Source organism: Triturus cristatus, chromosome 12 (assembly GCF_964204655.1).
Source record: "Triturus cristatus chromosome 12, aTriCri1.1, whole genome shotgun sequence".
NCBI lineage: Eukaryota > Metazoa > Chordata > Amphibia > Caudata > Salamandridae > Triturus > Triturus cristatus.
This window is the reverse complement of record NC_140595.1, coordinates 735,288,564-735,302,052: the sequence shown is the minus strand read 5'-3', so window position 1 is coordinate 735,302,052 and position 13,489 is coordinate 735,288,564. Positions and strand designations below refer to the sequence as shown.

The 13,489-nt window shown below is 47.8% G+C and overlaps 1 protein-coding gene across 1 annotated transcript in view; it reads right to left on the bottom strand.

The window, feature by feature from the left end:
* The window catches only part of LOC146782623 (NXPE family member 3-like), a 232,598-nt gene that overhangs the window by 47,159 nt on the left and 171,950 nt on the right, over window positions 1–13,489 (bottom strand). The window contains exon 4 of the mRNA XM_085640078.1: window positions 2,914–3,135. Coding sequence (XP_085496204.1) covers window positions 2,914–3,135 — 222 coding nt within the window. The remainder of the gene's footprint in view (window positions 1–2,913; window positions 3,136–13,489) is intronic.

Below are 13,489 nucleotides of genomic sequence, written 5' to 3'. Positions count from 1 at the left end.
CAGTTGTCCTCGAATGGTGCTGGAGGCTCCGGTGGTCGAGGAGCATGTATGTTCCTTCCCCGTGCTGAACTGGATGGCGGATAATTTTGCAGAACGTTCCAATGATTTCCTCTTGGAAGCTGTGCCACTTATTGTGCTTATACATTGAGGGTTTGACTATTTTGCACTTTCATTTCATCATACGTCCTTCGATGATGTTTTTTTTCTCCTTTAAATGTTTTTTTTCAATCCTTTTAAATTATTTTCTTTGTTTTTTCTCTTCGAACTTTTTCACTTACCTTATATGGACTTACAGTTCATGCCCTTGGTTCCGTTTTATCAAACTTGAACTCTGCGTTCTTGCATGTGTGTCCCTAGTGGTTAGTGGTCCGATCAAGGGGGGGTGTAGTGAAGATCGTTATCTATATATGTACAATGCTAAGTTAGCACAACCGCGTTAGATGTTAGAAAGCCATCTTGCCGCTTTTGCTGCTTTTGCACACGACACTGTAGTCACGTTATTAAATTGAGAAATGCTTGCTCGACTTTGCTTCACATGAGAACTGTCTGTTGTTCACATCCCAAACAGTGAGCAGCGTACTTGGTCTGTACACCGTGTAAAGAAACAGTCTGGGTCGCTAGACGGTGCATGTTGTTGGGTTCAGGTTGATCGGCCCACTATTTAGCCATAACACGCACGCAGCTGCAAATACCTGAAAGTCGGGTACTTTTAATATTGCAGTGTTACATGTTTTCATTACATTCGGAAGAAGAGCTTTCCCAGGAGCAGAGCCTAGCTGATCCTGTGATGTGATCTCACTGAGGTGATCTTTACGGTATGGGGTTCCCCAGTCAAGCCTAGAGACCTTCTATTAGTCTAATAATAATAATAATATTAGTTTGTTAGTGAAAGGAAGGTGGCTGAGATCCACTGTCATTTTAGCATGATTACTCCTTTCATTTTCTATGGTATTGTAACTATGCTGATAGTTTTGATATTAATCATTTGTCTGCTTATGTTAGCCAAAGTACTGCATCTTAGGACACGAGGTTTATAAAATAAAGTCTTTAAACTTTACCGTGTCTCTGTTTATTCTGTTGTGGACTGATATGAGAATAATTACGAACACGTATTTCTGATTCCCACCATTCCTGAGAATACTCTAAGTCGCTTGTTCTGGGTTGTCTATACATTGGGACCGCCGAGATAATACTCAGATAACGAATGGGACACTGATGCTGGTCGGATAAGGGGTTCTGGGTTCTGAGGTGAGTTTTTGGTACACCACAATTCACTGAGGTCCTGGTTTCCTGTGCATAGTTCTGTGCATAAGCAGAATCCCTGCAACAGTACATATAAGAAATTGAAAATTGTAAAATGTTCTGTAAATGTAATCAATAAGTAATTTGAGGCTAAGCTTTAAGTTGGTAATGTCAGCTTGATTCATGGGAGCAGTGCAAGTACAGCAAACAAAAGATAGTATGGATGTTGAGTGGTGTCATCTGAAGCACAAAAGAAACAAGCCAGCATCGGGGGCAAAGAAGGCTGAGTGATATTCTAGAGTATAATATTACTTAAATCTTTAAGAATTAAAAAACACATTTAAAAAAAACTATAACCTTTTTTTATAGCTGTTTGTTAATTAAATAAAATATTGAATGATTTGTCAATATGTATGGTTCAAATCGTATTGCTAAGGCCAGGGTCCCGGCTTCTAGTAATGACTCAGGGGAGCTTGGGAGGGGAAGAATCTACAGATTCGAGTAAGGACTCGGTGGGGGTCTACAGATTCCGGTGAAGACTCAGTGGGGGTCTCTACAGATTCCAGTAAAGATCCATTGGTGGTTACAGATACCAGTAACGACTCAGTGGGGGGTCTTCAGAGTCCAGTAATGACTAAGTGGGGGTCTACACATTCCAGTAAAGGCTCAGTTGGGGTCCACAGATTCCAGTAATGACTCAGTGGGGTCTACAGATTCCAGTAATAGCTCAGCGGGGGATCTACAGATTCTAGTAATAGCTCAGTAGGGGCCTGGGGATTCCAGTAATGGCTCAGTGTGGGTCACTGGTTTCCCGTTATGATTAGGTGGGGGTCCACAGAAGTCAAAACGTTACAAACCACTGCACTACATGATACTCTTTGCTACCTTAGAGGGCATTGGTTTGGGAGATGCCAGTTTTTTTTTAAACATGCACTTTGTCACGGGTGACGATACTTCTTATTAAGGGCAGCTTTGCGTTAGGGGAGAGTCGAGACTGTTCTTTGGCGCAAACACAGAAGATGAGGCAGAAAACAAAGGGTCTACCACTGTTGTCCACAGTGTCTGACTCTGACCCTCTTTGTTGAGGCCCAACCAGTGGCGTAACGAAAGATTAAGGGCCCCCCCTGCAGTGTACACAGAGGGGCCCATGCTCCAGCTTCAATACAGAGCGCTCAGGCCTTAGTACTGTGCTAAGGGGGCCTCCTGCAGCTCAGGGGGCCCCCCGCATTGTGGGGGATGCGGGGGCCTGCGTTACGCCCCTGGGCCCAGCTCACCTTCAGCCTGAACACCATCATGACTTCACATGATTTACCTTCACCATTCCTGCCAAGTTATGTACACCCCTTATAGATTTCCTGTTAAAGATTTCTAAAAAAAAAAAAAAAGAACTGTAAAGGAGTTCTGAAAGAAGCAATCCTGAGACAGAAAGCCAGAGAGAGAGGTTAATCATGAGAGGAAACTTGAATGTCTGAACATGAGCTGCTGTAAGGATCTGAGAAAGAGTTCTTGAAGGAATGACGTTTGGAAAAGAGAGGAAGCACCTGGGATAAGGATGGGTAGAGGCCTTAGAAGAAATGTAAGGGGGAAGAGGTGTGAGTCAGAGTTTAATTCAAGATCAGAAAATCAGTGTAATGCCTGCTGAGATGCTGTGGGATGCACAGCTTTTCTTACTAGGAATGAAGTGCAGGAGATATTCCCACCACTGCCTTAGGGTGGAGTCACCAAACATGTAGACGATCTTCCCCTTCAGACAGGCGCTGGCCTCAGGTGACGTGGGAAATCTCTTGTGAGAACAAGTCAGTGTCATCCACAAGTCATTATAATAGAATCCAGACGGTTGTGTGGCCCCCACTCCTGGAGAGCACGGTGGTAGTTTGTCTGTACCTGTAATTCCTGAAAACAAAATTGGGGGAATTACAACAAAAGGCATGACAAGTTTTCAACCAATCCGAACGACAGGCACAGCTACAACGACGTTGAGATACAAACACAGGCAGACATACAAAGAACAATTCAAACAAAATTGGCAAGCAAGCAAGCAGACAGACACAACCACAGGTAGGCACAGCCTGTCTGGCAGATGAAAGCTGAAAGCCATAGGCAGAAACAAGCTCAGGTAGACTCACATGACATATTTTACTCAGAGATGGATAGAAGCACAAAGACAGACACAGGCAGGCATAAACTGGCAAATACACCCAGTACAGCTGACCCTGGTACACACAAGGCAGATGCATGCGTAGCACCCACAAATCTACAACACAAAAGCAACAGTAAAGGAAGTACTTAATTATGCACCTATGTTTGTACAATGTAATATATGCATACAGGCGGGCTAGTACATTAAATATATATTAAAATGTAGGCTCGTCAAAATGTACTGAAATACGGCAATACATTTCTAGTCAGCTTGTCTTGTTGAACAAATACATGTTTGTGCGAAAATACAGCAGATACAATGATATTTGTTTAGGGAAAATAGATTTTGCCAATGAATTCCTCTAAATTGGGTAACCCATCAGACCACTGGACTCGGGTGTAACTATGGTACATAAGAAAAGTCACAGTGGAATAATGTTTCGCAAACCAAGTACATAGAACAAAATTTCCGGGCGGGTTACCAATCAACCTTGTCCTGGATACTTAGGTGCACTTCGGGCACCCACTACTTTCTCTTATTGGATTGTGGTTACTTACCATTTTGCAGAAATTGGAAGCCCTTTCTTTTCAAACACACAGCGAGATTCTTCGTGCTGGAATTAATTGGTGCTCCTACCCCCTCCCCTTTACTAGTTCCTAGAGTCCTGATGAAGACCCCCCAATAAGGATGAAGTCACCTTTATGAATATAGGGGTCGAAACGTCAACATATTTCAAATATGTATCAAACATAGGTGATAGAGACATGTTTATCTGTGCCTATCATGTTATGTTTCTGTTTATTTTCTTTTGCCAAGGCGGGATAGGTTCTAGAATGCTCGGATGTATTTGAACCACATTACCTTTCCATTCCTTTACACCATCACGAAGCCCGCCCTCAACACTCACCCCTTTCCCCTTTTTTCTGAGCACCAAATCTTATTACTATTGATTTATATCATGTGTATTTGTTTGATTAACTCAACGGTTAGTGATGTGAATTAAATCACAAGAACTCAACTTCTCATAGTGACGTTTGAATTATTTTATGTGTTTGAATTTGGTTCTATGTACGTGGTTTGGAAACATTATTCCACTGTGACTTTTCTTATGTACCATATGAATTCCTCTAGGCATGTGGATTTGAAGTGATTTCCTACCAGAGTGGAAGTAGAAGCGACCTGGACTGGCCCTAGTGGTGCATCTCTACTTACTCGGTCCAAGTAATGTAATGACCTTTGCAGGAAGGATGTTGTCAAGTCAACCTTGCCAGAAAAGACAGACAGGAGTATTTTTCAAAGTCAGAGGCAAATGTGCATGATTCAGAGCAATTTATAACTTTCCCCTGAAGAGGGGGTGGAGACCATATGCAGTGGTACTGCAAGCACATGAGAAGTGATCTGGTGTGCAGGAAATGTTATTCCCACTCATGGGGGGAGAGAGAAAGGGTGTGTGAGAGAGACAGAAACGCAGCGCACCAGAGAAAGAGTTGAACGCAGAGCAAGGCATACATGAGCGTGCAAGAAACATCTGAGGCTTATCAGCTGACAACGCAGGCCAATCAATATCAGAACTAGCTTGAGACCTGCAGTTCCTGCCTCTGAGAAATCTGATTTGATTGTGTGTTATTGTCAGTCACAGAGGAGCTGAAAGACACTTTCAGGAAGATAACTTAACTGTAGCAGAAGAGAAGAAGACTACCTAGTCTTTGCTGGATAAATTCTTATCTTCCTGATAGAGCACTGTGATGAGGATTGATCCGGCTTAATCTTGAATCTCTGGGACTGGTAAGCTGCTGGTAGTGCTATGTCGATAGCCTCTTGCTGACCAGCAACGAACAAAGAAGACCATGCCCTGTACTCAAGAGGGAGAGTGCAGAAGGCCTCATTGACAAATTAAGCGGTGTACACATTGAAGAGGTACCAGAGAGACAATGGCAAAAGTATCCAGCCCATGCAAACCTTTGCCCCCATCTTTGAAGAGTAGGGAATGCCCTACGGACAGCGAGAGTTGGAGCTACTCCAAAGGACACCCAGAAACAAGTTGTAACTGGTCATTTTGCTTTGGACATGACAAGGAGTGGTGGAGATCATTTCCACAACTTCAACCTATGGCATGGTATATAAGATAATTTCCCTCTTAGTATGGAGTCTTTTGGAGCAACAGGGAAGAAAAACTGAACATTTTCTTGAAGACTGTGATAAGCTGTCCAGTCTGCACAAAACGATTTAAGCATGTTTTCCTTATTCCAAGCTTTTGACCTAGACGTTTAAGGCCACTTTAAGACTTCAAAAATATTGCATCTGGAATCATTGGGTCATTCATCTACAGCTTGTAGCCTTGCCCCACTGAAGTTTCCAACCTTTAGAAAACAAATCCTGCATCTGATGTTAAAACGTTTGACCCAAAAAAAACACCATCCCCCGATTAACCATGCTCCTTTGCTGCTAGGCCACCGAGAATGCCTATGTTACCACGTTTAACCACGCTGAACCAACAGTTTGTATCCAAACATGCTGTAGGACCAGTCACCCTGGATGGTAACTAGATCCTGTAAACAGCACCCCATTGACTGACATTAATTTTGAGCTCCAATTGTTTCCCATAGCATTTTGTTTCATAACTCCTGATTCCAACTTCCAATTTTCTTCAATGAAGTATCATTTTAATGAATACATTTTAGTCTTTTTAACAAAATTGAATTGGAATTTTTAGGTCATTTATTTAATACATGTAATTTTGTTTTGATGTTGTACTTGCATTTGTCCAGTGACTGTTACTTGCCAGATTTAGGGTTAAACTTTTCATTGTCACATTTTTTAAAATTTTGATCGCATCATTTTATTTTGAATTCCTGATTAAGATCATTTTTCTTTTTTCTTGTCAATAGAGAAGGGATCATGGAGCTCGATCTGTCTGTTTCACCATGCCTGTCAACATTGCCAATATTCCACCTGTGCCTGGAAAAAAGGAACAAGCTGTGTAGAAAAGCACAGAAAGCTGAGCAGGAGAAGGCCCAAGGGAACTAGGTGCATTAGAACCAGACTTAAAGAATACCCACATCCCATCTATGTAGTAACATCGCTATAGCTGAAGCAGCACAGAGAGGTCGCTTTCTTTGGAGAAACTTTTTACTTTTTTCCAAAATCTGTCAAGAGGACCGAGGAGGCCCTAAGCTCTGATCTCATAAAGACAGGAAAAACTCACATTGGAGAAGCAACTCTCACCACTCGGAGATAAACCCATCCTGCAAAATTCCTTTAGCATGTGCTCCACAGCAACAGTCCGGGTACATGGAACCATGTGTGGAGACAACTTTTAGGCATCAACTGCTGGTCCTTGCATCATGCATCAACAGTTGTTCAGATCCTCCTCCTCACATGAAGTCTGTTGACTTCAGGTTTTCCTACTTCACGAATGGCTTCCACACAATACACTTGGGGCCAGATGTATGACCATTCACTTTTGCGAGTAGCAAATTGGTTCGAACTCGCAAAAGTGAATGTACAACAGTGTCTCAGACGCTGTTTGCGATTCCCAATGGGGTTGCAAATTGCATGCCTCATTCATATTCATGAGGCAAGCGCAATTTGCGACCACATTGGGAATGGCTAGCTCTCCCAGGTATGGTGGCCTGCTGGGGTCAGCAGACCACCATGCCGGTGACTCCTTTTTAAACAAAGTAGTTTTTTTTCCAATGCAGCTCGTTTTCCTTAAAAGAAAACAGGATGCATTTAAAAAAGAAATATGAAACTTATCAGTTCAATTAGGTCTCGCCAAGGCAGTGCATGCGCTGTCTCATTGAGACATGCAGTATACACTACAGTGTGGAAGCTTTGTGGAAGCTCCGCCCACTCTCCACCCATCATTTTCATTGGCTTGTGTCTTAAATGCTGCCTTCTGATTGGTTGTAGGCTTGTCATTTGTGTCCTTCCACGGCTACTGGCCCCTTTACTGCACAGACTACTTTCTTCCCGTGCAGTCCGCTGCCTTTTCGAACGGTGCCCGCCCCCCCCCCTTCGTGCCTTGTTGCTGTTCGTGCCTTGTACTACTTTCTTCTCGTGCAGTTCACTGCCTTCTCGAACGCCGCTCTCCCGTTCGTGCCTTGTTGTTGTTCGTGCCTTTTACTACTTTCTTCCCTTGCAGTTCGCTGCCTTCTCGAACGCCGCCCCCGTTCATGCCTTGTTGTTGTTCATGCCTTTCACTACTTTCTTCCCGTGCTGTCTGCTGCCTTCTGGAACACTGCCCGCCCGCCATTTGTGCCTTGTTGTTGTTCGTGCCTTTTTCAGCTTTTATTTGCATTTCAGCTCTCGCAGTCCTTGAACATAGGACAAGTATCAGAAACAAAAAGCAGTGACAAGGCCGCCACAGTAAATAATGCGTTCCTTGCACCACTTAGAAGGGGCTTATTTTATTTAGCTCTGGGAAATTAAAAACCTAAAAAAGACACATGTAACGCAATCTGGCTCTCTGGTAAAGCGCTCTACTGTCCTTGAGCAAAGTACGCGCTATATAAAAACAAACTGCAGAGTCAGGCGTCTCGTGAATTTTACTTACATTTTTTACTTACTGCCCGCCTCTCGACTTTGGTTTGCGAGGCTACAGTAAATAAAGTTGTAGTGTGAGCATTGCTTAATATATAACGTAGCCGTAGGATCGAAGAAGAGAGGGTGGTGAAAGGGTAGGGAGAGTGGCTGAATAGTGGCGAGCAGGGGGTGGATAGAAAGAGAGGAAAGACATGGGGAATAGGGTGAGTGGGTGGATGAGGGGGCAGATCTAGAAGTGTGGGGAGGGGTATTCGTAGATTGTTTTGAGCACCCTGGAGCTCCCCACCTGCAGGCAGTGAATGGGAGTACACAAAACCTGCACAGCTCTGCACGGCATGGACCGTTGTAATGTCGCGATACTGACGTGACACGCACAGGCGTGCGCGTCAGGTCACGTGTTTCTGAGCCCTTAATAAATGTGACGTCATGCGTGCACGTAGGGAGAACGGCCACGGCAGCATAGACGTAGTAACTAAGCCACAAGTGTCCCGAGTCTTCATTGCCACGTGTAGGGACTTAGGTGCCACGGGCCCAACAGCGGTAGCACCCCCAAGAACACCACAAAGTGGCGACGAGGGTGGGCGTGCCTTCGCTCGTGTTCATGCGTCCCGTAGGTGTGGCGGCCGGTGAGCGTATCTCGCTCGCGGTGCTCGTGCCCCTGCAGCGACGTGCAACCATCTCTTTGCCCCCTCCGGCAGCGTGGTGAAGTGGTGGGGAGCGCGAGCGCCTTAGCGCGCTCCCGACTTGAGGCGGAGAAGCGTAGGGACGACAGCTGCCTCGGCGCCCCCAGCGCGCTGCTGACCACGTGCGTGCTGCCTCTCCGGAATGCCCGTAGCGCGCGGAGCGCTTTGAATCTCCTGCCTCCCGGCTGAGGCCGGTCTCCTGGAGTGGCGCTGCCTCGTGGTTGCCTGGAAAGCTGCTGGACCCTCCACCTCTGTGCCAGTGAGTACTGTGGATGGCCCCGTGTGTGTGCTGCCTGAGGGGAAGTCACGAGGGACATGCCTGAAGAGCTCTGAAGGTCCTCGCATACCTGCCATACCCGGGGGAGCACTAGTGGGAAGGTCAAACCCAGCCTGAGAGGAAGGCCCCCGCCTACCACGTGGGAGAGGGGAAAGGATATTGAAAGCCATCACGGTCAAGGGCAGGAAGAGGTCTCGCCTGGCGCAAGCAGCGCACGCGCAACTTGGCAAATATTCCACCAATTGAGCCGTTCTCCGTAGAGGGGTCCCCATCGGCAGTGGCAGCCCGATGGAGAGACTGGGAAGATAGAGTGCGCATTTTCTTTGAGGCCACGAAGGTTCAGAGAGATCAAAAACGCGCGATGATAATCCACCTCGGAGGGAAGGAGATCCACAACATAGTTAAGACGCTCGCGGAAAACACTCCCAAAACGCACGCGACGTTGATAGCGGCGCTCAACGAGTACTTTGAACCAATGGCGAACCGCGATTATGAACGATTCATATTCCGCCAAGCACGCCAATTGCCCGAGGAGTCGCTTGACAAGTTATACGCTCGTCTCAAAAACCTGGCGGCCACCTGCGGGTTTCGGGATGAGACGGAGGAGATAAGAGGCCAGATAATACAAGGGTGCGCGTCAGTCAAGCTGAGGGAAAGGATCTTGGAGGAATCCGGCAAGCCCCTAACAGACATATTGACAATGGGTCGGACGAAAGAATTGTCAAAAGCGCGTGCTGCGCACATGGAAGCAGCCCTACAGGCGCCTGTGAAGACAGAGCCAGTTAACACTGTGGCAGTCAAACCAAAACAGAGATGGCCCAGAAGAGGAACAGGTCCGGCCGTTCAAGACCAACCCAAGTCCTGCGGGTACTGTGGTGGTTCGCCACACGCCGCGGCAGAGTGTCCAGCACGAGGGAGGAAGTGCATGGGATGTGGGCGCTTCAACCACTTTGAGAAAGTGTGCCGGTCGAAAAAATTCCGAAAGCCCCGCCAAGCAGTGAACACGGTAGAAGAAGGAGGCCCGGTGGCCAGCGACATGGATGATGATGAGGAGGAAGAGAAGGTGATACACCGAGTACACATGATAGGCACGGCGGTACGCAGGACTAGACGGTTGCCGCAATGCAGCGTCCGGGTAGGGTCGCAAGAAGTCACCACGGTAGTAGATACAGGGGCCAGCATTAATATCATGGCCGCTGCGATGCACAGTTCCATGCACCCAAAGCCAATACTACACCCATCGACGATAACGGTGTTCGCATATGGACAGGAGGAACCGCTAAAAGTGCGGGGAAAGTTCAGGACTATGATATCCCATGGAACACGGTCAATCACGTCAAATATCTATGTTACAGAAGACGGACAAGGCATGCTCCTAGGCTGCAGAGCTGCAGAAGATCTGGGAGTGGTAACGTTCGCATTTGGGGTACACCAAGAGTCGATACACCACACCCTGGAGGAGTTTGAGGAAATCTTTCATGGAATAGGCAAGTTCCGCGGCAAAGAAGTCCACTTACACATTGACCCCACTGTTCAGCCGATAGCCTTACGACATCGCCGCATAGCATTTCATCTCAGGCCACTGGTGGAAGCCGAGCTGAAGAAGCTAGAGGCTGCGGGAATCATCGAGAAGATGTCCGGGCCAACCCCGTGGGTGTCGCCTATCGTCGTGGCAAGGAAACCTAAACAACCAGGCGCTGTCAGAATATGTGTGGATATGCGGCTCCCCAACGCTGCCATCAAAAGGGAGCGCCATATCACTCCGACCATCGATGACATCATCGGAGAAATGGCGGGCGCCAAGTGGTTCTCAAAGTTGGACTTACGCTCTGGGTATCACCAACTAGTACTGGACGAAGCGTCCCGGAACATCACCACGTTCTCCACGCATGTGGGTCTAAGGCAGTATACGCGTTTGAGTTTTGGAGTGTCGAGCGCTGCTGAGGTGTTCCAGAACGTGATACAAGAGCTCATCGCTGGAATCCCCGGAGCGATTAATGTCAGTGATGACATCATGGTGCATGCCACGAACGTTGCGGAACACAATGAGAGGCTGGTGCAAATGCTACGACGCATACGAGACGCAGGCCTTACACTGCATCGTGAGAAGTGCGAATTTCTGTGTAAGAAGCTCCAATTCTTCGGTTACACCTTCTCGGCAGAAGGCGTCAATCCGGATCCGGACAAGGTGAAGGACATCAAGGAAGCGGCTGCTCCCACGAACATTACGGAGATACGAAGCTTCTTAGGGATGGTGAACTACTGCGGCAGGTTCATCAAGGACCTGGCGAACCTCACGGCGCCACTGAGAGAGCTCACTAAAGAATCCACCCCCTGGACATGGAGCAGCGAACAAGATCGAGCATTCGAGGAAATCAAACAAGCGCTTTCAGAAGCCACGACGTTGGCATTCTTCGATCCAGCCAAATTGACACTAATTGCCATCGACGCAGGTCCGGTCGGATTAGGCGCAGTCCTGCTACAAAGGAAAACAAGCGCAGAGGAATGGGCCCCGGTGGCATTCGCCAGCAGATCACTAACAGAGACTGAGCAAAGATATTCACAAATAGAAAAGGAAGCAATCGCCATTCACTGGGGTTGTCACCATTTCCACCTGTACGTGTATGGCAAGCCATTCGTTGTAGCCACGGACCACAAGCCGCTGGTATCCCTGTTTGCGGGCACATCCACGAAGCCGCCACCGAGAATCGAAAAGTGGATGTTGCAACTGCAAAATTATAACTGCAAGATCGAGTACCAACCGGGCGCACGGAACCCGGCAGACTACTTATCTCGCCACCCTCGCAAGGCAACCCCACAAGAGATGAATGAGGCGGCGGAAACAGAAGAGTACGTCCGATGTATCACTGCGCGATCGTGTCCCAGGCCAGTGTCCATGGCCAGCTTGTCGCGTGCCAGCAGTGAAGATGAATGCCTGCAAAGGGCTAGAGTGGCGGTCCAAAACAACAGCTGGAACAGGGCCAGAGAGGAGTGGAAAAGTTTGACACCTCGGGCGAAGCAAATAATGGATAGTCTGTACAATGTAAGAGACGAACTGACTGAAGATGACACTGGATGCTTGTTGAGGGGCCACAGACTGGTCATTCCAACGTCCCTAACCCAGAGAGTGGTGGACCTGGCCCACATTGGTCACCAAGGTATGGTCAAGACTAAGTCAAGGCTCCGCACTAAAGTGTGGTTCCCTCTCATGGACGAGTTAGTAGAAGTCACCGTTCGAGCATGCCATGCCTGTCAGGTAACGGGAGAAGTACCCCGGCCAGCCCCTGTTGTTATGGAGCCTCGACCCAGAAGGCCCTGGTCCAAGATAAGCGTAGACTTTGGCAGCCTGCCGGACGGAAGGCACACCCTTGTTGCCATAGATGATCACTCGAAGTATCCCGAAGTGGAGATACTAGCCGTTTTGAGTGCCCAGGAAGTGATCCCGAAACTAGAGAAAATCATGGCGACACATGGCATAGTAAAGGAAATCAGAACCGACAATGGGTCACCATTCCAGAGTCAAGACTTTGCAGCGTACCTGCAGGCTTTAGGTATTCATCACCGGCGAATCACCCCCCGGTGGCCTCAAGCAAACGGAGAGGCTGAACGCTTCATGAGGACACTCAACAAAGTGATAAGAATTGCTCACGAGAAAAGCCAGTCTGTGGAGCTCGCAATTTTCACATTTCTCCGAAGCTATCGCCAGACGCCCCACTCTACCACGGGAGTGGCACCTGCGCATCTGCTAATGGGACGGGTCGTCACCGACACAATACCACACCACCCAGAGTGGAGGCCCGAAACTCCTGATGACAGTGCTATTGATGAGCACCGACGTGGAGCTTTTGCTCATGTTGATGCCCGACGGCGGGCTGTGACCCCAAACCTGGCCCCAGGTGACAGGGTGCTGATCCGAAATCAGATGCCAGATAGCAAGTTTCGGTTGAATTTTGAACCGCAACCGTGGACTGTGGAAAAAGTCACGGGCACGTGCGTGACAGCAAGGAAAGGCGTAGAGAGGATAATGAGGAACATTTCATACTTCAAGAAAATTCCAGTGCCCCTTGGAACGGAAGACAGACATCAAGACATTCCCCAGAGGCGCACGCCACGAGAGGAGAGGTTCTTAGAACATGCTGAGCATATGGACTATGCGAGTGGAGGAGCTGATTCTCCGGATCATGGAGTTGTCGCACCGCAGCAAGGCCACCAGCCAGAGGTGGTGTCACCCGAGGAAGCTGGCGCGCCAGAGGTTTTAGACGGTGGCGCAAATGGTGAATCTGTGAGTAGGGGCATGGGTGTTGTGCCGGACCGTGGGGAATCGCGATATGATCTGAGGCCGCACCCTGAGCCCTCCCGTCGCTTAAAGGACTACGTCAAGTAAGACTGTTTTTGTTTCACTTGAGTTGATTAGTATTGCAAATGTCTGGAGCGGAGCTGACAACTACTAAGGTATCTGTGGTTCATGATTGTAATGCATTAATGTGTTTGGTTGTTTGTTTTAGTTTTCGCGTGTTGGGGAGGAATGTAATGTCGCGATACTGACGTGACACGCACAGGCGTGCGCGTCAGGTCACGTGTTTCTGAGCCCTTAATAAATGT